This window comes from Hippocampus bargibanti, linkage group LG12 (genome assembly GCF_051943395.1).
Source record: "Hippocampus bargibanti isolate YZ-2025 linkage group LG12, ASM5194339v1, whole genome shotgun sequence".
In the NCBI taxonomy this organism is placed as follows: domain Eukaryota; kingdom Metazoa; phylum Chordata; class Actinopteri; order Syngnathiformes; family Syngnathidae; genus Hippocampus; species Hippocampus bargibanti.
This window is the reverse complement of record NC_142745.1, coordinates 19,325,346-19,350,195: the sequence shown is the minus strand read 5'-3', so window position 1 is coordinate 19,350,195 and position 24,850 is coordinate 19,325,346. Positions and strand designations below refer to the sequence as shown.

Below are 24,850 nucleotides of genomic sequence, written 5' to 3'. Positions count from 1 at the left end.
GTGTCGCAGTTGAGGAAGGAGAACACACGAGTGACTGGAGTACGTCTTTATTCTAACTTGGAACATGAAAATGCAGTGAAATATCTAAACATGAACACACCCCCACCCATGCACCTGCTGGGTGAGATGCCTGGTCCTAGTGCCCGCCACAACATGCGCAATTTATAGCTTTCACAGCTGTGCTTATCCTGAAACAAGCGGCGGCAGTTATGTTTGTTACTTTTTATTTGTCGGCCTGTGACTGTATTCTTCACGACCTTTTTGTCTCTGTGTTGTTGCTGTAGCACTCGATGGCTCAATGAAGACATGGATCCTGAATGGATCCTGTGCTTTTGCCCATAACAAATACTGTTTAGACAAGATGATGTTATCTTCTACTCCCAATTCCACCTGTTTCTTTATTTCCTTTATAAACATGTCCATTGAAATTGAGTTTTCCTTTTTGAAAATGTTCTCCAACACAGATGTCCTATGCCACTGTACTGTTTGGATTAGAGCAGGGAAAATGTTTAACAATGCAACAAATCTGCTAGAACATAAATAAACTCTCATGACTTAAAATGTCTTGTCCATCCATATCCCTCCCCCCACCACCCCATCCTGTTTATCCAGATGGCAACGCTGTCATGAAATTAAAGTTGCATCATTCAGTTTGGTGTAACCTGATTTCATAGCTGATTTGACCTCTTACACAATCGGATCAAAATTGGGGTGCGGAGGAGGGTGGGAAGCAGTCTGCGACTAATTTAGCAAAATTAGGGAATAGCAACACGACCGATTCCGTTTCTGCAGCAGCACCGCGGAGCATGGCGCTCATGGTCAGCGAACTACAACCTTCAAACATAAGCAAACCATAACAGGATCCGTGCATACTTTATTTGATTTAATAGGCAATTCGGGGGATTACATAATCCGATTGTTAGAGTGTGATGGCGCGCTGTTTAATTTAATCGCTCAATATTTTACCGGCAGAACAAGTCAAAGTAACAACTTTTAATTTTTTACAACGGTTGGACCGGAACATTAGCAAAGCTACTTGGCGTTAAAAAAAAAAACAGCAGCTCTCTTGAGACGTTTGTAGGGTTTAAATCTCGGTTCTACTCTATCGGTAGTTTACAACGACCCGGTCGAAAAAGCAAATTTACAGACACTGTTCCATACATGTCAATTTATCCGTTTTCCCTGTATTTTTTTTTTTTCATCATTTCAAATAATACCCGGGGTACGACAACTTTTATACGAAAAAAAAAAAATACAATTGTGAACCGCATTTTGGCTCCAAACCACTTTCGGTATCGGCATCAACTTGAAAACAAGCCTTCATGAATATTCAGCGCGAATTTTAAAAAGTAAAATATGCGGTGGAATCTTTGTAAAATACGGCAGTAGAAGTCATTTGAAGTGATTTTACAAATTATGGACGCAACTTGTCGGGAGGTCTCGGTTGTCCTTTCACTGTTGGTAGCCAACGACAATGCTGCAGCCATCGCGATTATTGTCACGGCAAAACACCGAAAATAAATAATCAGTCGTATATCCCCTGCCTGTAGAGTGTCCTTGAGAGTTTTTAAATCGCTTATAAATAAAATTTATTCTTATATATATTTTTGGATCGATGCCGACGCTCGGATTGATTAAAGTGCGCATACGCGCGATAAAGTTTGCATTTCCGCTTGTGTTAGCGTTTTTTTTAACCATTTCAAATCATGTAGGGCGTACTACAACTTTTATACGGGAATTGTCATCATTTTATAAGGGCAGCTATTAGCCAAGGTTGACAGGTATGCTGTTCGATTGTGTGGGATTTTGCGGTTTGCTATTCAGTACCACGTGATAATATTCTCTCTTTCTTTTTTCCTGCCAAATTACTAAAATGTATTTCGTCGTTGTGGGAACTTTTTAATTTTTAGCAGAGCGAAAATAGTCAATAAATTTACCAAGAGGGGAAAAAAATGACCTCTGTCTCTTCTTCCTGTCTTTACTACGTAGCGTCTGCTCTGATTGGCTGGCCGCCTGTCTTCGACGCAGCGCGTAGCTCCGCCCACAATCACGTCGAAATACGAGTTGGAAGCAGAGGAAGCGGCAAGCGAGCCAACCGAGTGCGGCCAATTTTACATTTTGACGACAAAATACCACACGGCTTTTTATATTTTACCCCATAAGCGATAGCGGCATCGAGTGAAACGCTCCCATTGCATCTTTGAGGTAAGTCTCGGATTCGCCTTGCGCCTCGTTCCTTTCGCCGTGTAGTAGTTACAGATGTGCCAAGAGAGATAATCTTCCGTTGGCCGGATTTTTTTTCCAACCTGTTCTCGCTGCTGTCATGGACGCGTCGTGACCGCCGTCGCTATGTAACGCAGCATTTCCATATTCATTCAAAGAAATCCATTTAGACGCACGGTGAGTGAGTGAGTGAGTGAGGCGGTCGGTCCTCTGCAGTTGCAGTTAAATGACTTCCCAACAGTGCTACGATGTGGCTTCCGTTTTCCTCACCGTGTCGCCACTTTGCAGCCTTACTTTGTTCTTCTGTCACCTTCCATGCAAGCTCGTGGAAGCGCACTTTGTTTTTATTAAATTGATTTCCATGACGTAACATTGGTGTGCGCGCTTTTGCTATAAATAGTAACATTTGCGCTTGGGCTTCACATGTAAACTGACTACACTAATGGATCGAATACGTGTTCTGGCATCACTTTTTTAATGCGTTAGTATTTTAATCAAATATTCATTCAACCCGGTGTTACCTTGGCCACTTACAAGATGAAAAACTAGGCACAAGAGTTTGCAGTAACGTTTTTTGTTTAAAGTCACTGGAGGTCACAGGTGTCAAAGTCAAGGCCCGGGGGCCAAATCTATCATGTTATTTTGCCCGCGAAATCCAGTTTGTGAAATTGTATCATGATTGCTAAAGTCCCAACCGAAATTTTAAATAGTTGTATGTCAACCACAATAACAGTCATTATTTTTAATTTCAAAATTGAAAACTAGTTATTCATTCATTTGTTTTGTGCACACAATGTAATATGTGGAGGGGATGTAACATTCTAATGGCTTCCCCAAATTCAGAACGGCCCCGAGAGGAAACCATAACGACAATGTGACCCGCGGCAAAAAATGACTTTGACACCCTTGCAGTAAGTGTTACTTTTCTACCGATTGGCGTCTCTTCTTCCAAACAGTTGTTGCGGTTACATTTGTGGTTTTATTGTCAATCAATTAAAAGAGTAGAACTTTAAAGGACAACCGACACCATTTTTTTGGTTTCCTAACTGACATCAGAAATTTTTTATAGCATCTAAAATACCCAAAACACGCAGGTTGATATTTTTAGTCAAATGCAAAACACCAATAAAAATGACTTAAAGTGTCCCACAACTGCCACAAAATGAGCTCGGAACTGGGGATATTCAGAAAGTCCCGCCCCCTTTTTCGTGACGTCATGCCAGGACGTCTTGCCTTGCTGTAGAATCAAAACAATGGCTTCAGATTCGGAGAATATGCTTTCTTGTTACACATCCAGTTATGAATATGATTCAAATAGTCCTAAAGAGGAAACAATCGATTAAAGAGGTCCTCCCGTATCAATTCGAGCCGTCAGGACTGCAATGTAGCATCCCAGAAAATGCACAAGATGGCGCCCAAGCACCGTTGGAAATGGGCTGATTTGTCTGCTGGGAATTTGTGTCAACTAGAATCAAATAGTAGTCTTAGTGCAACACACAATGATTCACCATCGCTTTATTTATGTGTTTTCCTTCTAATTTCGCCATCAACACGGCGATTTCAGACAAAAAAAAGTATCCAAAATGCATTGTGTGTCGCTTTCTCAGTCAGGGGCGTTCCAGACGTGACGTCACTTAGGGCATCGTCATCAACTCGAAAACAAGACTTCCTGAATATTCAGCGCGTGTCTGAAAACATAAAATATAGCTACATGCGGTGGAATCTTTGTAAAATATGCTCAGTAAAAGTCATTTGAAGTGATTTTACAAATTATGGACACAACTTGTCAATTACAAGGGTGAGAAGAAAAGCCTTGAGTGTTTTCTTTCCACCAAATATGCCATAGTCTATTTCGAGGTGGGTCATATGGCCGTGAAAAAAAGACGGAATGATAATTAATAAATATTCTTTAAAAATCTTCTAAATAAGTGAACGGGGATTTGTAAATATAAGGAGTAATCACGCAATTCGATGTAAATATTTATCTCCCGTGATTCCTTTGAGCAGTCACGCGAGCTGGAAAGTTTGACTTGAGCGTTGACCATAAACAATTCAGCTAGCAGAAATGTGTTGCCACTCACAACAACCGCCGTTGTTCAGACTGTGAGAAGATGTGACTAACCATTGACAGACAAGCCCTTCCGCTCTCGCTATTAACCAGGCCTTTGTGTTTACACGGCAAAAGAGGTTTATGGCCGTCTCCTAGGAGGGCCTTCTTCTCCGGGTTAATTACTGGCCAAAGCACACGGCGCCCATTCAGATGTTTGTTTGGAAAAGCATTAGGTGCGCCTCACATTTATTATTTATAACGTAAGGTATATTTTTGTGTAGTTTTAAGACTTCTTTCGTAGAAAACAATGTTTTATGGTGAGCTGGAAACAGATTACTCTCATTTTTAATGGTTTTCTATGGGAAATTGATGTTTGGAAGACACGCTTTTCGCCTTACTCACTTTCTGGGAACCAATTAAGTTCTTAAGCTGAGGTATCACTGTACTTTGAAATCAGCCTGGGAAGAAAGAATTTCCCAACAAATTCTTTGAAGTAACGCCTTCCCCCGTTTCAAAGGTTACAGAAGGTAGACCACTATTTTTTTTACACTAGTGAAAAGAAAGGTCATTCGATTTCAGCGGCGCCGTCAGCCGAGCCGAGCCTGCACGGGGTGTTGCCAAGGACACCGGCAGGCGATATCTGAGCGGGGCGTCTCACAGCGCCCCACCCCTCCACCCCCAATGCGTGTTTCTCAGGGAAATTGACTCGTCGGTCTGAGTACAAGCATGGTTCCATTCACTTGGGTTCTCTTGATAGCAAGATTCTTGGAGCCAGATTGTATAACCTAGCTTGATTTTGGGCACTGAAACTTTGAAGTGTGGTTGTTGTAGTTAAGGAAGATGAATAACTTGACGTCCCTAATCCACTGCTGAAAAGGACGCTTTGATCCTCTCCTGTTTCATCTAGAACTGCTTCATGTCACAACAACGTGCTGAAGAATGAATGACTCTCTGTGTCTTTGTGCTGTCATTTTTATTGTTTTTTTATTTCGTTTTTTTTTACTTTATGTTACTTCCGGGTTGAGTGAACGCTGGCGCGTGTGGCTGCCGCTGCTCACCCACAGAAAAAAAAAATACTGTGACTGTAAAGTGTCCTTGAGAGTTTTAAAGGCGCTTATAAATGAAATTATTATTATTATTATTATTATTATTATTATTATTATTATTATCAGGGGTGTCAAAGTAATTTTTTGCAGTGGGCCACATTGTAATTATGGTTTCCTCTCGGGGGCCGTTATGAATTTGGGGAAGCCATTAGAATGGTTCATCAGAATCATCTTTATTGCCATTTATGTAGAACACACAAGGAATTTGTCTCCAGTAGAACACGCTGCACTAGTATCATCATCAAAAAAATTGCAAATAGGCACTATACAGTTCTATTTGGGTTAGTGTTCAAAGAGTTAATGGCTTGGGAGAGGAAGCTGTTTAAATGTCTGCTTGATTTGGTGCGCATGGATCGGTAGCGCCTGCCTGAGTGAGGGGAGTAGCTGGAAAAGGTGGTGGGCAGGGTGCGGAGGGTCCAGTAGGATTTTGCGCGCCCTAGTTTGGATTCTTGCAGTGTGCAAGTCCTCAAGAGTGGGTAGGGCGGTGCCAATGATTTTTTCCGCCCTCCTAAGTCTCCGTTGAAGTCGGATTTTGTCCATTGTTGTGGCGGCCCTGAACAAACTGTGATGGAAGAACACAGGATGGATTCATGTAGAAATGTTGTAGCACCTCCTGTGGCAGGCCATGCTTCTTGAGATTAGAAGGAATAGAAGTTATCATATTTAAAAGTTTCATGTTATATGCTTAGTGAAAATGTGTGACTCGAGTACACAATGAAAGCACAGAAACCATGGGTCAATCTGAACACAGCCTGTTAAACTGTCATCTTCATCTAGGAGATCTAGCCTTGGACATAATTTAGTACTTGGTTAACTCCTTCCTTAGACGGAAGAGCTCATTAGCTAGGTGACAAATCTATCAGTTCACGGAAAAGACAACCAATTAAAATATCTATGTTTTATTGCTTACAGCTGTTGGTGCTTAGAACGTCCTGGGCCGTGGTATTCTAATCAAGAAAACTATGTTTTACTAATGTATCACTTAAATTTGCATATACTCTCAATAAATAACTTGGCAGAGGGCTGCAGAATTTGGGCGTCTGTCTTGATTGGCTGCGTCCCTTGCCAGCAGTAAACTACAATCTTTCTGTGTTTGAGCCTTTATCCACAGTGTCCGACCGAATATCTCTGACACTTCTTTAGCAGCCCCAGGAAGTACATCCTCTGTAGGCCCTTTCTCAGGACGAGTTGGTGTTGACCTCCCACTTCAAGTCCTGGGAGACTGTGATTCCCAGGAACTTGAAGGTCTCAATGCTTGACACGAGGCAGTTGGATAGTGTGACGGTTGTTTCCTGAAGTCCACGATCATCTCTACTGTCTTGAGCGTGTTCAGCTCTAGATTGTGACGGCAGCACCAGAGCTCCAGCCGTCTTTGATGAGACCGATGACCGTGAGGGAGCGTGTGGCCAAGGCTGCCATCTTGAATATTACATAAAAGCTCACAACAAATGAATGAATAACTAGTTTTCAAATGTGAAGTAAAAAAACTGTTTTTGTGGTTTACATGGGACAATTATAAATTTGGGTTACACAAGTTTGATTTGCTTTCGCGGGCCGAATAAAATACAGTAATACCTCGGTTTACCCCTTGGCTTACGAACTTTTCGGTTTACGAACGTTAAATTTATGAAAATGTAACTTTGGCATCCGAACTATTTTTCAGGATACACACAATGAGTGATGTGTCGTTCGTGAACGAGTCCGTTCTCTTAACCAGAAAATGGGAGCAAACTTTTTTTTGGTCCTCTCTTCCCCGCCCCCAGTCTTAAAGCCGCACATGATTGGACAAGAACGCAGCAGTGAGGGGGGGGGGGGGGGTTACATAGAGAGAGTGAGGCCGTTCTCCATAAAAGAAAATGGCAGCCGACTTCTTTTTTTGTCCTCTATTCCCCGTCCCCAGTCTTCGGTTAAAGCCACGCGATTGGTCAAAAATGCAGCAGTGAGGGGAGGTGGTTTAAACATTAAAGAGACAGGCAGATAACAAAGAGAGAGAGAGTGGATAGAAAACAGTGAAATTTGGACTCGTTTCAACTTTGATAGTTCAAAAGCAGAGTAGACTGCAAGCTTAAAATATCCCATCAATCAGACTCCATAAACAACCCGCACAAGCCATCTGTACACTTGATGCAAAAAGCTATGAACCCAGCGAAACAGAACACAATTGCTGAGAAACTAGGTCAAATTATCGCAGAGAAAGCACCTAGGGATCATTCCTCAAGATGGTAAAAGAAGAAGGCTACGTTCCTCATCAAGTGTTTAATGCTGATGAAACCGGCCACTCCATTCCATCAAGCTATCAACGACCATCACAAAAGTAAATAAAACGACTTTATTATACGGTGCATTTTATTTCTTTAATTATAATACCGTAGCACATTTATTATACATAAAATAATGTATATTTTGTGTAGTTTTAAGGCTTAGAAAATTAGAAAGTAGAAAAATTATGTTTTATGGGGACCTGGGAATGGATTATTCTCATTTTAATGGTTTCCTATGGGAAATTAATGTTTGCGATACATACTTTTCGCCTTACACGCTCTCTCTGGGAACCAATTAAGTTCGCAAGCCAAGGTATCACTGTATTTGTGATCATTGCCAACACTTTGGTCCGTCCTCATTCGCTCGAGTTTAAGACCTGTGCTTTATATGAATCAGCGGTCCGAGGCCCATGCACACGAGCAGCATGTATTATGAATGCCCCCCACTAACCCCCAAGGCAATGTTTCCATCCAGTGTGTGAGGGGGAGTTCAAGGCTCGTTTCGCCCGAGTCCAAACTTTCAGGAGTTGTGAGCACACACACATTTTGAGTGCGTTTGGGTGCATGTAATATGGGCCAGCGCGGCACAAAAGAACAGGGAATATCCCCGTCGGGCTGCATTGTTGGCAACATCCCTGGAATTTGCTCCGACCTTGTTTCCGTGGCGATGTGAAGTCCGAAGGCTCCGGTGGAGCACAGGCGCGCTTATGTTGCTTTTCATGACAGGAATGTAGTCTGTGGAAAAGCCAGACGGACAAATTTGACACGACACATGACTCATCTGTCTGGAAATGGAGAATAATAATAATAATAATAATAATAATTATTATTATTTTATTTTCCTTTCGGCGTTTCCCTTATTATTATTATTATTATTATTATTATTATTATTATTATTATTATTATTATTATTATTATTATATATTTCATTTAAAAGCGCTTTTCAAAATTCTCAAGGTCACTTTACAGTCACAGGGTAAGTATTTTCTGTGGGTGAGCAGCGGCAGCCATATGCGCCAGCGTTCACTCAACCCGGAAATAACTCAAATAGATACTAGAAGACTAGCTAGCTAATAGAAAACTAGCTATCTAGCTAATAGCCAATAGATAGCCAGCTAGCTGGCTAGCCAGCAGACTAGAAAAGTATACAGCTAGCCAGCTACAGAGCTAGCTTGCCACACACCTAGCCAGCTAGATAGATATATAGCTAGTAGACAGCTAGTTCAGTGGCCAGCTAGTCAGCTAGATAGCAAATAGATAGCTCACCTAACTTGGAATTGTTTTTTAATGTGGGAAGTAAAATAAAAAAAAATCTGGGTGGGGGGGGGTCCGTCGCCAAATATCCCGATTTATAATAATAATCATAATAATCATAATAATACATTTAATTTCTAAGCGTCTTTCCTAACTCTCAAGGTCACTGTACAGTCACGGGATACGTTTTGCTGTGGGTGAGCAGCGGCAGCCACACACGCCAGCATTCACTCAACCCTGAAGTAACTCAAATAGATAGAAAGCGAGCCAGCTAGTCAATAGATAGCTGGTGAGATAGCTGATAGCTAATAGATAGCAAATAAGGAGCAAATAGCTAGTTAGCTCATGTAGCCATCTTGCCATGCTCTCTTTCTTGCCATTTACACACTTCTTGCAAGCTATCTGTTGGCAGTCTATTAGCTATCTACTGGCTGGCTAGCAATCTTTCTATCTCTGTGTTTAATAGTGATAGTCTAGATAGCTAGCTATTAGCTATATAGCTATCTAGGTGGCTAGCTATCGAGCTACCTAACTGTTGGCTATCTATTAGTTATCTACTAGCTGGCTTAGCTACTTTTCTATCTATTAACTTCCGGGTTTTGGAGCGTGTGGCTGCCGCTGCTCACCCACAGAAAACATATCCTGTGACTGTAAAGTGACCTTGAGAGTTAGGAAAGACGCTTAGAAATTAAATGTATTATTATAACTGTGAGAGTTTTGAAAGGCGCTTAGAAATGAAATGGATTATTATTAATATATTAGATAGCTAATTCATAATAGTTCAGCTTTTATTTGGGAGGGGGGGGGGGGACTAAATGCTGGTGTTGACTTTTTAGAGCGCCTCGCTGTTTGGCGCAATTGTGTGCTTAGCGGAATATCTTCTTCTTTTCCTTTCGGCTTTTCACGTCAGGGGTCGCCACAGCGAATCAAGGCTCACCTCAAAACCCACTTGTTTAAAATTGCTTTCAATGTCTAGTTCTATCTGCTATTTTATTATGTATCATTTTACTTATGGTTTTATTGTTATGTGCTTCGTTTTATTGTTTTTATTGTAAACTGTCCTTGGGTGTTTTGAAAGGCGCTTGAAATGAAATGTATTATTATTTTTATTATCAGTCCTCCATCTTCAGAGGTTTGATTCGCATGTTTGATTTGGCCAAGCTTTTACATCGGATGCCCTTCCTGACACAACCCTCTGTATTTATCCGGCCTTGGGACCGGCACAATAAGACACTGGCTTGTGTCCCCTTGTGGCTACAGAACAACCAATTCGATAAGCTTAGCAGAATATGAAAGACCGAATAGCCCAAGTAGCCCAAATGGAACTGTATAGTAGTGCCACTTAGCAATTTTTTGATGATACTAGTGCAGCGTGTTCTCCCGGAAACAAATTCCTTGTGTGCTCTACATACTTGGGAATAAAGATGATTCTGATTCGGAATTGCGGTGATTGGGCATTCCCAAACTCGCAGATGGGTTGCCCTGCTTTCTCTGTGACGAAAACAAATCCAGGTGGCCAGTGAGGACAAAGTCGCTTTTGTTTTCGGTGATGCAAGAGGTCGTTCGTCACATTTGCCGTCAGCGGAAGGCCGTCAAAAATGATTGATTTCATCCATTCATCACCGTGGCAATACGCCAAAAGAATTGGCGGCCAGGAGAATCTCCTGAGGAAGTTGATACAAGGTCATCCGCCACATTGCCAACGACCTTGATGGATCTGCAGACAAAAATGTGAATCCCCAGAGTGTCAGGAATCGCGTGACTACTGAGACTTTTCCCCAAGGACGATACGGTCTAACCAAGGGGTGTCAAAGTAATTTTTTTGCCGCGGGCCACATTGTAGTTCCGGTTTCCTCTCTGAGGCCGTTATGAATTTGGGGAAGCCATGAAAGGGTTTCATCCACTCCTCATATTACATCTCGAGCACCCAACGCATTAATAAATGACTAGTTTTCAAATTTGAAGTACTAAATAATGACTGTTATTGTGGTTTACATAGGACAATTGGAAATTGTGCGTGGGACTTTAGCTAGCATCATGGAACTTGGCATGTTTATTTTATTATACATAAAATAAGGTATATTGTGTGTAATTTTAAAGGACAACCAACGTCTCCGGACAAGTTGTGTCCATAATTTGTAAAATGGCTTCAAATGACTTCTACTGAGCGTATTTTAGAAAGATTCCACCGCATATAGCTATATTTTACGTATTAAGACTCGTGCTGAATATTCCGGAAGTCTTGCTTTTGAGTTGGTGACGAGTCCTCACGTCACGTCACTGAAGGAACGCCCCTGACCGAAAAAAATGACACATTGTAGCAGTCCTTCCATCACGTCAATGCTTGTTTGGTCTGAAAACCTTGTGTTGCACCAGAAAGAGTCAGAAGAGGGCGTCCAAGCTCCATGTAAAGAATTTATCAGCCTGTGAAACGGGCTGATTCATTCCTCACAGGCTCAATGGCCAGTTTCTGCCTCTTTTTGGGTGAGACATTTCCCCCAATGTTGCCTCAAAATGGCACGGAATAAAGTCTTTAATCGATTGCAAACATGTATGCTTTCCTCTTCAGAACTATTTGAATCATATTCATAACTGGATGCGCAACAAGAAAGCATATTCTCCGAATCTGAAGCCATTGTTTTGATTCTCCAGCAATGCAAGACGTCTTGGTGTGACGTCACGAACTGGGGGAGGGATTTTCTGAAAATGCCCAATTCGCAGCTCAATTTTTTTGCAGATTTTGGACCTTCTGAAACTCGCAATTTTCTGTGTCATTTTGAAGTAGTTTTGGGACACTTTAAGTCATTGGTTATTGGTGTTTTGCATTTGACTAAAAATATCAGCCTGCGTGTTTTGGGTATTTTAGATGCTATAAAACGTTTTTCTGATGTCAGCTAAGAAACAAAAAAGTGACGTCGGTTGTCCTTTAAGGCTTATTTAGTTTAAAATTGTTTTATGGGGAAATGGGAACGGATTATTCTCATTTTAATGACTTCCTATGAGAAATTATTGTTTGGAATACACACTTTTCACCTTACACGCACTTTCTGGGAACCAATTAATTTCGTCAGCCAAGGTGTCACTGTAGTTTGAAGGTTGCAACTGAAGGCCAACGTTTCCGTCGATGATTCACTTCCCAGGCCAACTGGGGGCCCTTCAGTACTGATGCGGTGGTCCGGTTCCGATGGGGCAACCCGCAGCAAACGGCATCCATCGCACGCCGGAATGGGGCGGAGCTTTCTGCGTTGCAAATCGCAGCCTTGCGTCACATCTCCCTCCTCCCCTGGGGATATTCTGTCTTGGAATAAACATCGCAGCGAGCTTGATCTCCATGGCGACTGCGCTACACCCACTCAAGAGCGGAGCGTGTCTGTTGATTGGCGTCGGGTTGATTGGATGGAGGCTCTGCGCTCCGAGAGCAAATCGTCTTTTGCTCGCTGTGGTCACCCCCCCCCCCCCCCCCCTCGTTACGCCACTGGCCATCGACAAGTTTGGCGTTTGCCGATATTCTTTCACAAGTACAAGGAAGTGTCAGACTGATCTGGTCAATCTGCTCAAGCACGCCGAGTATTTGTTGGTCTTTTTTCCTTGGTCGCTTGTCTAAATATTATTTAGTCCGCTGGTGAGCCGGATTTGTGAGCAAGGATTTTGCAGGTCCTGTTTTCCCTCACAGCTGTGTCGTTTTTTTTGTTTTTTGGCAGGTGGATGCTGGTTATGTAATGATACCTCTCGTGGCCTGCTGCTTTCTTAGTTGTTCTTTCGCGACATTGATGCGATCGCTTGCTCCAGTAGGGGTGACCTCAGAGCAGATGTTTGCGGCAACGGGCTTCTCATTTGCTCAGGGTCTCTGATGGACAATTAGAAGTTATGATATTTCAAAGTTTCATGCTGTTATATGCTTAGTGAACATGTGTGACTCGAATACACAATTGAAGCACCGACAACCTGAGGTCAATCTGAGGTCGACAGACACAGCTGTCATCTTCATCTAGGAGATCTGGCCTTAGACAGAATTTAGGACTTCGGAAACTCCTTCACAGGAAGAGCTCATTAGCCGGGTTACAAATTTATCAGTTCATGGAAAAGACCATGTTTTATTGCTAACAGCTGTTGGTGCTTAGAACATCCTGGGCCGTGGTATTCTAATCAAGAAAACTATGTTTTACTAATGTATCACTTTAATTTGCATATACTCTCAATAAATAGCTTGGCAGAGGGCTGCAGAATTCATGCATCTGTCATGAATGGCTTCGTCTCCTGCCGGCAGTAAAAGACAATCTTTCTGGGTTCGAGTCTTTGTCCACAGTGTCCGATCGAACATCTCTGACAGTCTCACCAGATCAAACTGGGGACTCACTGACACTCTGACATGATTTTGGCTGCTACCCCACCCTGAGTTTTGGATGATGACACAAACCGGCTTTCAGGGTCATGCAATGTCAGTACAACTCAAGGTCATAAAGATGGACTTATTGGCCAGGAAGCGTCACAATTTTTTTGTTATCTTTGTGTGTGTGTGTGTGTGTGTGTGTGTGTGTGTGTGTGTGTGTGTGTGTGTGTGTGTGTGTGTGTGTGCGTGTGCGTGTGCGTGTGCGTGTGTGTGTGAGAGTGAGAGTGAGTGAGTGAGACTCTATCTGTACTGCAGATTGAGGCCCAATCTGAAGATTGAGGCCTGACGTGTATGTTTTTTTTGTTGTAGTTTTGACTCCAAGATGCCTTTAGAGCAGCTCCTAGATTTTCTTTTTCTACTTTTTTCCTTTTCTATTCCTTTCATAACCTTTGCTTCAGTGAAATAGGAATTTCTTCAATATGAGCCAAATAAAGGTTATCTCATCCCATCAATAAATGTATATCTGCTTCTATTTGCTATCTATTAGCTAGCTACCTAACTGGCTATCTATTTGCTATACGTTTGCTATCTATTAGCACATGTAGCTATGTAACTGGCTATCTGGATATCTAGCTAGTTAGCTAACTGTCTAGCTGGCTGTCTATTTGCTATCTATTGGCTATCTGGCTAGCTAGCTATGTAGCTGGCTATTTATTAGCTACATGGCAATCTAGCGAGTTAGCTAACTGTCTAGCTGGCTATCTATTTGCTATCCATTTGCTATCTGTTGGCACATGTAGCGATGTAGTTGGCTATTTATTAGCTATATGGCTATCTAGCTAGTAAGCTAACTGTCTAGATGGCTATCTATTTGCTATCTATTGGCTATCTGTCTAGCTAGCTAGCTATGTAGCTGGCTATTTATTAGCTATATGGCTATCTAGCTAGTTAGCTAACTGTCTACCTGGCTATCTATTAGCTATCTGTTAGCTCGCTGGCTAGTTTTCTATCTATTTGAGTTACTTCCGGGTAGAGTGAACACTGGCGCAGGTGCTTGCCGCTTTTCACCTGCAGAAAAAAACGATCCTGTGACTGTAAAGTGACCTTGAGAGTTTTGAAAGGCGCTTAGAAATTGAATGGATTAATTATTATTATTATTATTATATTATTATTATTATTTTCTCTTTGTTGTTCTTTGAAGCACTGGTCGGTGACCAAAAAGGATCATGGATGAGCTCCAGGATGTCCAGCTGACTGAGATCAAGCCGCTTCTGACCAATAAGGTGAGTTGATGTAACAAAAGGGATAATCCAACTTAGCATGCGCCGCTCTCCTCTGAGGCGTGCGTACATACGGACATGGCGCACACTGGGCGAGGGGTGCGAAGGGCCAGATCCGCTTCCCGGGCCTTGAGTCGGGAGACGCTGTCCAAACCAAAAATAGATCCTCCAAACACGAATAGACCACAAATTCAGACTCGGCTGTAGTGTACATCAAAGTGAATTATTTATGTCCTCATCTGTGTGGAGGGAAAAATAGAAAAGGCAAAAGCAGGATAATTATGCCTGTATTTATTTATTTTTTTATTTGAGCAAGGACAAATCCCAAGTGTGCTTGATAGAAGAACAACTTGTTTTCCCTCATGCCTCATCCGTATTTTTCAACTTCTGATATCCATCCATCCATTTTCCAGACCGCTTGATCCTCATCAGCCACACGTGCCAGCGTTCACTCACCCCGGAAGTCACTCAAATAGAATCGTAAGACAAATAGATAGAAAGCTAGCTAATAAGCCAATAGATAGCTAATAGCTAGCCAGCCAGCCAGATAGCTATTGTACGGTATTAAAGAAAAGACAAAGATAATTGACGTAGCACAATATTTCTTACTAATGTCAGCGTCTGAAACTCATGACAAAAAGTTACCAGACACCAGGGCAGACAACTCTGAAAAGTTGCTTGCACAAATGCACAAATGTAAAAATGCACAAGATGGCGACCAAGCTCTGTTGGAAATGGGCTGATTTGTCTGCTGGGAATTTGTGTCAACTAGTATGAAATAGTAGTCTTGGTGTAACACACAACGATTCACCGTCGCGTTATTTATGTTTTCCTTCTAATTTCGCCATCAACACGGATCAACACGAAGTTTTCAAACCAAACAAAGTACCCAAAATGCATTGTGTGTCACTTTCTCGGTCAGGGGCGTTCCTGACGTGACGTCATGTCAGGAATCCTCACCAATTCGAAAACAAGACTTCCTGAATATTCAGCATGAGTCTTAAAACGTAAAATCTAGCTATATGCCGTGGAATCTTTGTAAAATACGCTCAGTAGAAGTCATTTTACAAATTATGGACACAACTTGTCCTTTAAAATGTTCCCGCGGAACATCCTCTCCAGTTTGCAACCTGCAGATTCCCGGAGCTCGGGAGTTTGCTGCCGATGCAACTTTTTCTGATGCGTCGACATAAACTCAAATGATGATTTGTGACAATATTAAAGAGCGAACGGCCTTCATCTTTTCTGACATGCAGGGCAAAATAGCGCGACGATTCGTGGCACGAACCCATGGCGGGAGAAAAATGCTAACTTGACGTCAAAGATGAAGAAGAAGAAACTCCCTGGTTGTTTGTTTCGTGAAATGATTTTTTGCATCATGTTCATGTTTTTTTTACAATTGTAAATGGCGGCCATTTTAGTGGAAATGTAAAGGTACAGTTTGGTTATGTCCCTTAAAGGACAACGACACCCCTGTACTAGTTGTGTCCATAATTTGTAAAATCACTTCAAATGACTTCGACTGATACCGTATTTTACAAAGATTCCACCTCATACAGCTATATTTGACATTTTAAGACTTGCGCTGAATATTCAGGAAGTCTTGTTTTCGAGTACTTTTTTCGTCTGAAAACACTGTGTTGATCGTAAAATTGGAAGAAAAACGAGAGAAATAACGCGATGGTGAATTGTTGTGTGTCGCAGCCAATTGCGGTAACACGCATAAAGAAGGTGTAAGTTTACACAAATTCCCAGCGGACAAATCAGCCCATTTTCAACGGAGCTTGGGCGCCATCTTGTGCATTTTCTGGGCGCTACATTGGAGTCCCGACGGCTCGAATTGATGCGGAAGTACTTCTTTAATCGATTGCAAACATTTTTGCTTTCCTCTTCAGAACTATTTGAATCATATTCATAACTGGATAAGTCACAAAAAAGCATCTTCACCGAATCTGAACTCTCTGAAGCCATTGTTTTGATTCTGGAGCAAGGCAGTGTGTAACCAATAGTGACGTCACGAACAAGGGGGCGGGACTTTCTGAATCTGCCCAGTTACGAGCTCATTTTGTGGCAGTTTTGGGACACTTTAAGTCATTTTTATTGGTGTTTTGCATTTGACTAAAATTATCAGCCTGTGTGTTTTGGGTATTTTAGATGCTATAAAACGTTTTTCTGATGTCAGTTAGGAAACAAAAAAAATGGTATCGGTTGTCCTTTATAGTGTGTTACAATTTTGCGCGTGTGTGTATAAATGCTCAAAAATCAACCACACATGATTCTAAGAAAGGTTCTAAACCGAGTCTGATTTAAAAAGCACACAACTTCTATTTGTTTTGAACTCAAAGCCTGTGGTTTGATTATTATTTTTTTTTTTTTACAGAATGCACGTAACTTTCAGGATTTTGACTGTCAGGTGAGTCCTTTGCCTGTCCATTTTTTCTACTTTTATTATTATCATTATGGATTTTTATTTTTATTTTTATGTTTTCATTATTTGTTGTTGTTGCTGATTTATTGAACTGAAATGAATGCCTTCTCTGTCTGTATGATTCAGTTTGGTGAGTACTTATAGTTCTCTGAAAAATATGAGATTTCCATCGCCGGTGATGCAATAATACATAATAAAAAAAAAAAACATTTTAAAAACTGAATGTCTGCTATTTTCTACGGAAGAGCATCAGGGTATTATTCTGAGGAAAAAAAAATCTCAAATTTGCGAATTTCAAACGCGCAAATTGGCTAGATTTAAAGTCACAAATTTGCTAGATTTAAACATAAAAAAAAATCTTGAGTGAGATACATCATTTGGTCGTGTAGTGGGTTCGCAGCCTAATGCTCTTGCTTATCTGACGGATACGGTCTTGCTGAAATGGACGAGTTCATCAGTTGTTACTTTGAGATGGGGTTTAGTAACAAAGATATCCTTCAAGTCTTGAAGGCACAGAATCACAATATTATGATTTCTATCTATTTGAAGAGGCAATGTAGCCACAAGGGGGCACAAGCCAGTGTCTTATTGTGCCGGTGCCAAGCCCGGATAAATACAGAGGGTTGTGTCAGGAAGGGCATCAGACGTAAACATTTTTGCCAAAACAAATATGCGAATCAAACCTATGAATCCCATACCGGATCGGTCGAGGCCCGGGTTAACAAGGGCCGCCATTGGTACTGTTGACCTTCAGGGTGCCAGTGGAAAATGGACTACTGTTGGTCGAAGAAGGAGAGGAGGGAGGTGTGCCCGGATGAAAAGAGAGAGATGGAACGCCAAGAGTATAGAACTAAGAGTAGGAACTTTGAATGTAGGAACAATGACAGGTAAAGGTAGAGAGCTGGTTGACGTGATGCAGAGAAGGAAGGTAGACATACTGTGTGTCCAGGAGACCAGGTGGAAAGTGAGCAAGGCTAGAAGTTTAGGGTCAGGGTTTAAGTTGTTCTATCATGGTGGAGACAGAAAGAGAAATGGACTTGGGGTTATCTTAAATGAGGAGTTTGTTAGGAATGTCTTAGAAGTAAAAAGAGTATCAGATAGAATGATGAGTCTGAAGCTAGAAATTGAAGGCGTGATGTTCAATGTTGTTTGTGGGTATGCCCCACAAGTAGGATGTGAGCTGGCGGAGAAGGAGAAAATTTGGTTGGACTTTGATGAAGTCATACAGAACATCCCGAGAAGTGAGAGGGTTGTAATTGGTGGAGACTTCAATGGACATGTTAGCGCAGGAAACAAAGATGATGAGGAGGTGATGGGTAGGTTTGGACTCCAGATGAGGAACGCTGAAGGACAGATGGTGGTTGACTTTGCTAAGAGAATGCAAATGGCTATTGTGAATACTTTCTTTCAGAAGAGACTGGAACATAGGGTGACCTATAAGAGTGGAGGCAGATGTACACAGGTAGACTACATTTTGTGTCAACGGCGCCATCTAAAGGAAATCAGTGACTGCAAAGTAGTGGTTGGTGAGAGTGTAGCCAGACAGCATAGGTTGGTGGTGTGTTGGATGATGCTGGCAGTGAGGAAGATGATGAAACCAAAGGCTGAAGTGAGGACAAAATGGTAGAAGTTGAAAAAGGAAGAGTGTTGCATGACATTTAGGAAGGAGGTAAGACAAGCACTGGGTGGGCAAGAGGTCCTTCCAGATGACTGGCAAACTACAGCGAACATAATCAGAGACACAGGTCAGAAAGTACTTGGTGTATCGAGTGGAAGAAATGTAGATAAGGAGACTTGGTGGTGGAATGGGGAGGTGCAGGAGTGTATACAGAGAAAGAGGTTAGCAAAGAAGAAGTGGGACACTGAGAGGACGGATGAGAGTAGACAGCAGGACAAGGAGATGCAGCGCACGGTTAAAGTAAAGGTGGCAAAGGCCAAAAAAGAGGCCTATGATGACTTGTATGCTCGGCTGGACAGCAAGGAAGGCGAGACTGATCTTTACAGGCTGGCGAGACAGAGAGACAAAGATGGTAAGAACCTGCAGCAGGTTCGGGTGATTAAGGATAGAGATGGCAATGTATTAACGGGTGCCAATAGTGTGATGGGAAGATGGAATGAGTACTTTGAAGAATTGATGAATGAGGAAAATGAGAAGGAACAAAGAGTAGAAGACGTGACTGTTGTGGACCAAGATGTAGCAAGGATGAAGTGAGGAGGGCGCTGAAGAGGATTACCAATCGAGGTATGGAAGTGTCTTGGAGAGGTGGCGGTGGTGTTCCTGACTGGGTTATTCAACAAGATCTTAGATGGTGAACAGATGCCTGAAGAATGGAGACGAAGTGTACTCGTGCCCATTTTTAAGAACAAAGGAGATGTGCAGAGCTGTACTAATTACAGAGCAATAAAGTTGATGAGCCATACAATGAAACTGGGAAAGAGTAGTTGAAGCGAGACTAAGAGCAGAAGTGAACATTTGTGAGCAGCAGTATGGCTTCATGCCAAAAAAAGAGTATGACAGATGTAGTGTTTGCTTTAAGAATGAGAGAAATACAGAGAAGGTCAGAAGGAATTGCATTGTGTCTTTGTAGATCTTGAGAAAGCGTACGACAGGGTGCCCAGAGAAGAGCTGTGGCATTGCATGAGGAAGTCTGGAGTGACGGAAAAGTATGTCAGAGCGGTGCAAGACACGTATCATGACTGTAAGACAGTTGTGAGGTGCGCTGTTGGTATGACTGAGGAATTCAAGGTGGAGGTGGGACTCCACCAGGGGTCAGCTCTGAGCCCCTTCTTGTTTGCTATGGTGATGGACAGACTGACAGACGATGTTAGACAAGAATCTCCTTGGACCATGATGTTTGCAGATGACATTGTGATCTGTAGCGAGAACGGGGAACAGGTGGCGGAGAAACTAGAGATGTGGAGATATGCCCTGGAAAGGAGAGGCATGAAGATCAGTCGCAGCAAGACGGAATATATGTGTGTGAATGAGAGGGATCCAAGTGCAAGAGTGATGCTACAGGGAGAAGAGATAAAGAAGGTGGATGATTTTAAGTACTTGGGGTCAACTGTCCAGAGCAATGGAGAGTGTGGTAAAGAGGTGAAGAAGTGTGTCCAGGCAGGCTGGAGCGGCTGGAGAAAAATGTCAGGTGTGATGTGTGATAGAAGGGTTTCAGCTAGGATGAAAGGAAAAGTGTATAAAACCGTGGTCAGACCAGCCATGATGTTTGGACTGGAGACGGTGCCGCTGAAGAAAAGACAGGAAGCAGAGCTGGAGGTAGCAGAGCTGAAGATGTCGAGGTTATCTTTGGGAGTGACCAGGTTGGATAGGATCAGGAATGAGTACATTAGAGGGACAATTCATATTAGAGGCTTTGGAGAGAAAGTCAGAGAGGCCAGACTGAGATGGTTTGGACATGTCCAGACGAGAGACGGTGACTATATCGGGAGAAGGATGCTGAGCCTTGAACTGCCAGGCAGGAGACCGAGAGGAAGACCCAAGAGGAGGTTTATGGATGTTGTCAAAGAGGACATGAAGGTAGCTGGTGTGAGAGAAGAGGATGCACAAAACCGGGATAGATGGAGGACATTGATTCGCTGTGGCGACCCCTGAGGGGAAAAGCCCAAAGGAAAAGAAGAAGATCTATTTGAAGAGGCGGTCTCGTGAACTCGGTCGCGACTAAAAGTATTGACATTTCGTACGTAGTTAGTCCATGAAAACATTATAAAATAAATTAATTATGCCATAACTGCAACTCCACAGGTACGCACTTCTGTTCTACAAATTATCTCGTCTCACACGGCGGCTAACGCTAACCCACTGCACGACCGAATGATGGATCTCAAACTCTGAAAGTTTTTTTTCAACGTTTAAATCTAGCAAATTTGTGACTTTAAATCTAGCCAATTTGTGACTTTAAATCTAGCAAATTTGCAACTTTAAATGTAGTAACTTTGCAAGTTTGAATCTAGCAAATTTGCGAGTTTGAATCTAGCAAATTTGTGACTTTAAATGTAGCAAATTTGCAAGTTTGAATCTACCAAATTTGCGAGGTTTAATCTAGCAAATTTGTGACTTTAAACATAGCAAATTTGCGACTTTAAATCTAACAAATTTGCGAGTTTGAATCTAGCAAATTTGCGAGTTTGAATCTAGCAAATTTGTGACTTTAAATCTAGCAAATTTGCGACTTTAAATCTAACAAATTTGCAAGTTTGAATCTATCAAATTTGCGAGTTTGAATCTAGCAAATTTGTGACTTTGAATCTAGCAAATTTGTGACTTTGAATCTAGCAAATTTGTGAATTTAAATGTAGCAAATTTGCGACTTTAAATGTAGCAAATTTCTGACTTTAAATCTAGTACATTTGTGACTTTAAATCTAGAAAATGTGTGACTTTAAATCTAGCAGATTTCCAACTTTAAATCTAGCAAATTTGCAAGTTTGAATCGAGCAAATTTGTGATTTTAGATCTAGCAAATTTGTCACTTTAAATCTAGCAAAGTTGTCACTTTAAATTGAGCAAATTTCTCACTTTAAATCGAGCAAATGTGTCACTTTTTTCTCAGAATAATACCCCATCTCTAAAAAAAAATAGATACTGTATTTCAACCTGGCCCTAATGCTTTTCCGTAATTTTCCAGCAATTGCAAATCTGTTTTTTGAAAATACAAAAACATGCCTTTTTTATGAGGAGTCTCGGACTCTGATTTGAGTCCAAATGGGGAATGTGATAGGCCTATTTTTGTGCCAATTTCAAACAAGCCCGCTTGCAGAACATGACTTTGGCGTGAGCTCTCCAACGAGCAGGAATGGTTGTCCACTGTTGCTGCGACAAGCCAAAAACTCAGCAAGGGAACCGCATTCAGGCTCATCGTCATGTCTGTGCCTTGAAACATCCACTGACATCACATGGCTTCTCGTAGAACCTGCCTGGAATGACAGAAATGCAAAATGACCATTGAGGGTGTGGCGCTGCAGTCTTGGACTATTTATGCCGGTCCTGCGGGACTGAGGGTGTGACGTGACTCAGCCTCCTCCACCCTCTGGACTGCAGCGCTTCACTTGACAAAGAGCACCGGGCCATTTCATCGTGACGAAAAGACACGTCACATCAGCCGAGTGGTACCAGCTTGGATTTTAGTAGTGATGGGTAGAGGAGGCATTCTGTATCGTTTCGACACAGTGAGACACTGTGTTGACACTGTGTTGACACTGTGTTGCTGAATACTGACACCTGGTGGACTTGCAGGAAACATTTGACAGGGTCATCTGACACTCATTGATCTGTCAACACACATTTTAATCTTTGCAAGGTACGTAGTCCTGATAATAAATAAGATAGATAAATAGATAAAGACATCAATAAACAAATAAATAAATAGTTAAATAAAGAAATAAATGAATAAATACATTGGTGAATAGGTAAATAAATAAATACATATAAATAAAAAAACAAAACATTTCGTAGTACTTTTTTTAACCATTTAACGCCATAAGCCAATAATGACAGGAACCCTGTACGGGTTTGCGTTCAAACATTTAACCTGGGCCGATTTACTCTTTTTTTTTTCATCACGTTATATTGAGCAACCAGTTCATTCAGAATATATTTGAACGTCAACTTAAATATTAAATACGACCCGCACTTGATTTCTGTGCTGAAAAAGCAACACCCCCCGTCACAAAGTCTCTGTCCGACTGGTAATTTAGGAGATCACTTTGTTGACATTACGAGAAAGCCCAAGTATGTCCTGCAACGTCATTACTCGACGATGAAGAACAGAATTCAGAAGGGGGGTGAAACTCTTGCTAATTTTTTACCGAACATTTATTACAATATGAACCTCCCGAAGTTGGAGTTTATAACTATTCCATAGTAAGTGTTTCGGTTTATTTCTTTCAACGCAATGACGACGTAATCCCCAAAAGGTTAACAATGACGTCATAAAGAACACGCCGCTTCCCATAGCAACAGTGGTTCCGTTGTGGTCGTGTGACATTCTTAAAACGGTACGCGCACCGACACATGGTTTTGCCCTGGAAGCTCGGCGCGCGCATCGACGCCTCGGTGTCGCTGGACCCATTACTAGATTTTAGAATGCCACGGGAGTGCCGGAGCCTATCTCAGCCGTCATGCCGTAGAGCAGGGGACACCCTCAACTGCTTGCCAGCCCGTCACGCCTTGGGACAATTTCAAGTATTCCCTTGGAATACAACCAGAGCTGGAATCCAATCCTGGAAACCTGAACCTCCACACTGAAAGGCGGACGTGTTCATGGCCCCCACCGTGCCGACCACCTCTATACAGTAGCTGTATAAATCAAAATCAATAAAGTTGGAGAGCTCTTGATAACCCCGAAGTTCACCTACACATCAGTCATTTGAAGGAAGCCCATGACGATGCATATCACGTGATGGCGCCGAGAGGGTTGTGCCCCATTTCGGTTGTGAATTCCCCCCTCGTCGACCTGAAAGGAGGATGCCGGTCTTTTTTCAATTCTCGTCGGTGTTGTGACAGCTATCCGTATACTGCACCAACTCGATATTTGTCTTAGCAGCGCCCTCTGTTGGCTTGTATAATGTCGACTTGAGCAAACGTGCAACCAGGTTTGCTTGCTGCCTGCCTGACCAATGGGAGTCGACTGTTTTTGCTATGGCCTCACCCCCTCTGCTGCCTATTGGCTGTTTCACTGTGCCACTTTTTCTCCGTTGTCGCCAAGTGTTTTCCGCTGCTCTCAACTGCAGATATTTCTAAATCGGTCCAGTTTGATGAGAAAATGACTCCAAAATGGCTTGAGATGAGATTGTTCCTCTCATATGTTGGCGTCATTGTTTGAGAAGGAGAGATTTTGGTTTGGGGTTAACTTCCTGGTTAAATTGTAACGCGGCGATGTTTTACTACGGTCAGGCTAGCCTCCTCTTGCAAAACTGACGCCAAGTGAGCCGCCGCTGTGATTGTCAATATTGTGCATTACAGTAATCTGTCGCTGGAGAGCGGCGTTACCCGACACCCAAGAAACCGCCTATTTTCCTATTTATGTGTTTATTTTAATCCAAAGCACTTGTAATCTCGCTTTTATTTTGAAGGTGGCCTACGCCGCTCGCTGCCGGCAGTTACCGGAATGCACAGTGTTGTCACACTGTCAATCGATGTGGCGGCTCACTTGACTTCTATTTTGCGAGTGGAGGCTGGCTTGACCGCGGTGCTGTTTTTTTCACACAAATTCCATCTTCCGTAGGGTCGTTTTCTACCCGAAAACATTAATTGACGTGGTAATGACACTCGAAGGTGGGAGTGGACGCAATTTTGCCAATGCAAGTGCGAGCAGCCATAGTCAGCATCTTCTCTGTTTTGTGTTCAACCAACGTGACTGCGGCATGTCAGCATTCTTCCCATTTTCCTGGACGGCGTCTGCATCGCCGCCCCCATTCCCTCCCATGGCTCCACCTTCTTCTTCCACCTGACCCTCCGCAATCCAATTAGACTCGCTGGAGGTTGAATGCGCGGACGAACTGTGACTACTGAGCAGTCTACGTGCCCACCACTGACACCCCCGCCACCACCCGTTTGTCTTTGCCTGCCTTTCTCCCTCCCCTGGTCGTTCTCCTTTCATTCAGATTTGCCCATCCCATCCTCAGTGCCTCCACCCCTCATTCTGTCTTGTTGCCATTCCTGCCCGACCGCCACCAAACGTCGTCGCGGCTTCCTTTCCGACCCCTCTTTCCGCATTCGAAGCTTTTCAAATCTGCCTAGCGCACACTCACGCGTAGCATAACACGCCACTCTCCAGCAGTGTGCGGGAACAATGTCAGCTCTTCTGGATCTGGACCAGATTGTGGAATCTGGGAATGGAGTGGTGAGTGACAAATTCCTTTCCATACACTTACACATACACGGACGGGATGCTGCTTGGATC

General features: G+C 42.5%; 1 protein-coding gene across 3 annotated transcripts in view; it reads left to right on the top strand.

The window, feature by feature from the left end:
- The first annotated feature begins 2,045 nt into the window (after positions 1-2,045).
- ndrg3a (ndrg family member 3a) overlaps positions 2,046-24,850 on the top strand; it is a 40,208-nt gene continuing 17,403 nt past the window's right edge. For 2 of the 3 annotated variants that reach the window (XM_089009856.1, XM_089009855.1), the window contains exons 1-3: positions 2,046-2,205; positions 14,426-14,507; positions 16,885-16,917. In XM_089009856.1, coding sequence (XP_088865982.1) covers positions 14,451-14,507; positions 16,885-16,917 — 90 coding nt within the window. In that variant the 5' untranslated portion in view covers positions 2,046-2,205; positions 14,426-14,450. Of the gene's footprint in view, positions 2,206-14,425; positions 14,508-16,884; positions 16,918-24,487; positions 24,791-24,850 lie in introns of those variants that run through there. The other variant, XM_089009857.1, reaches the window with a different exon arrangement.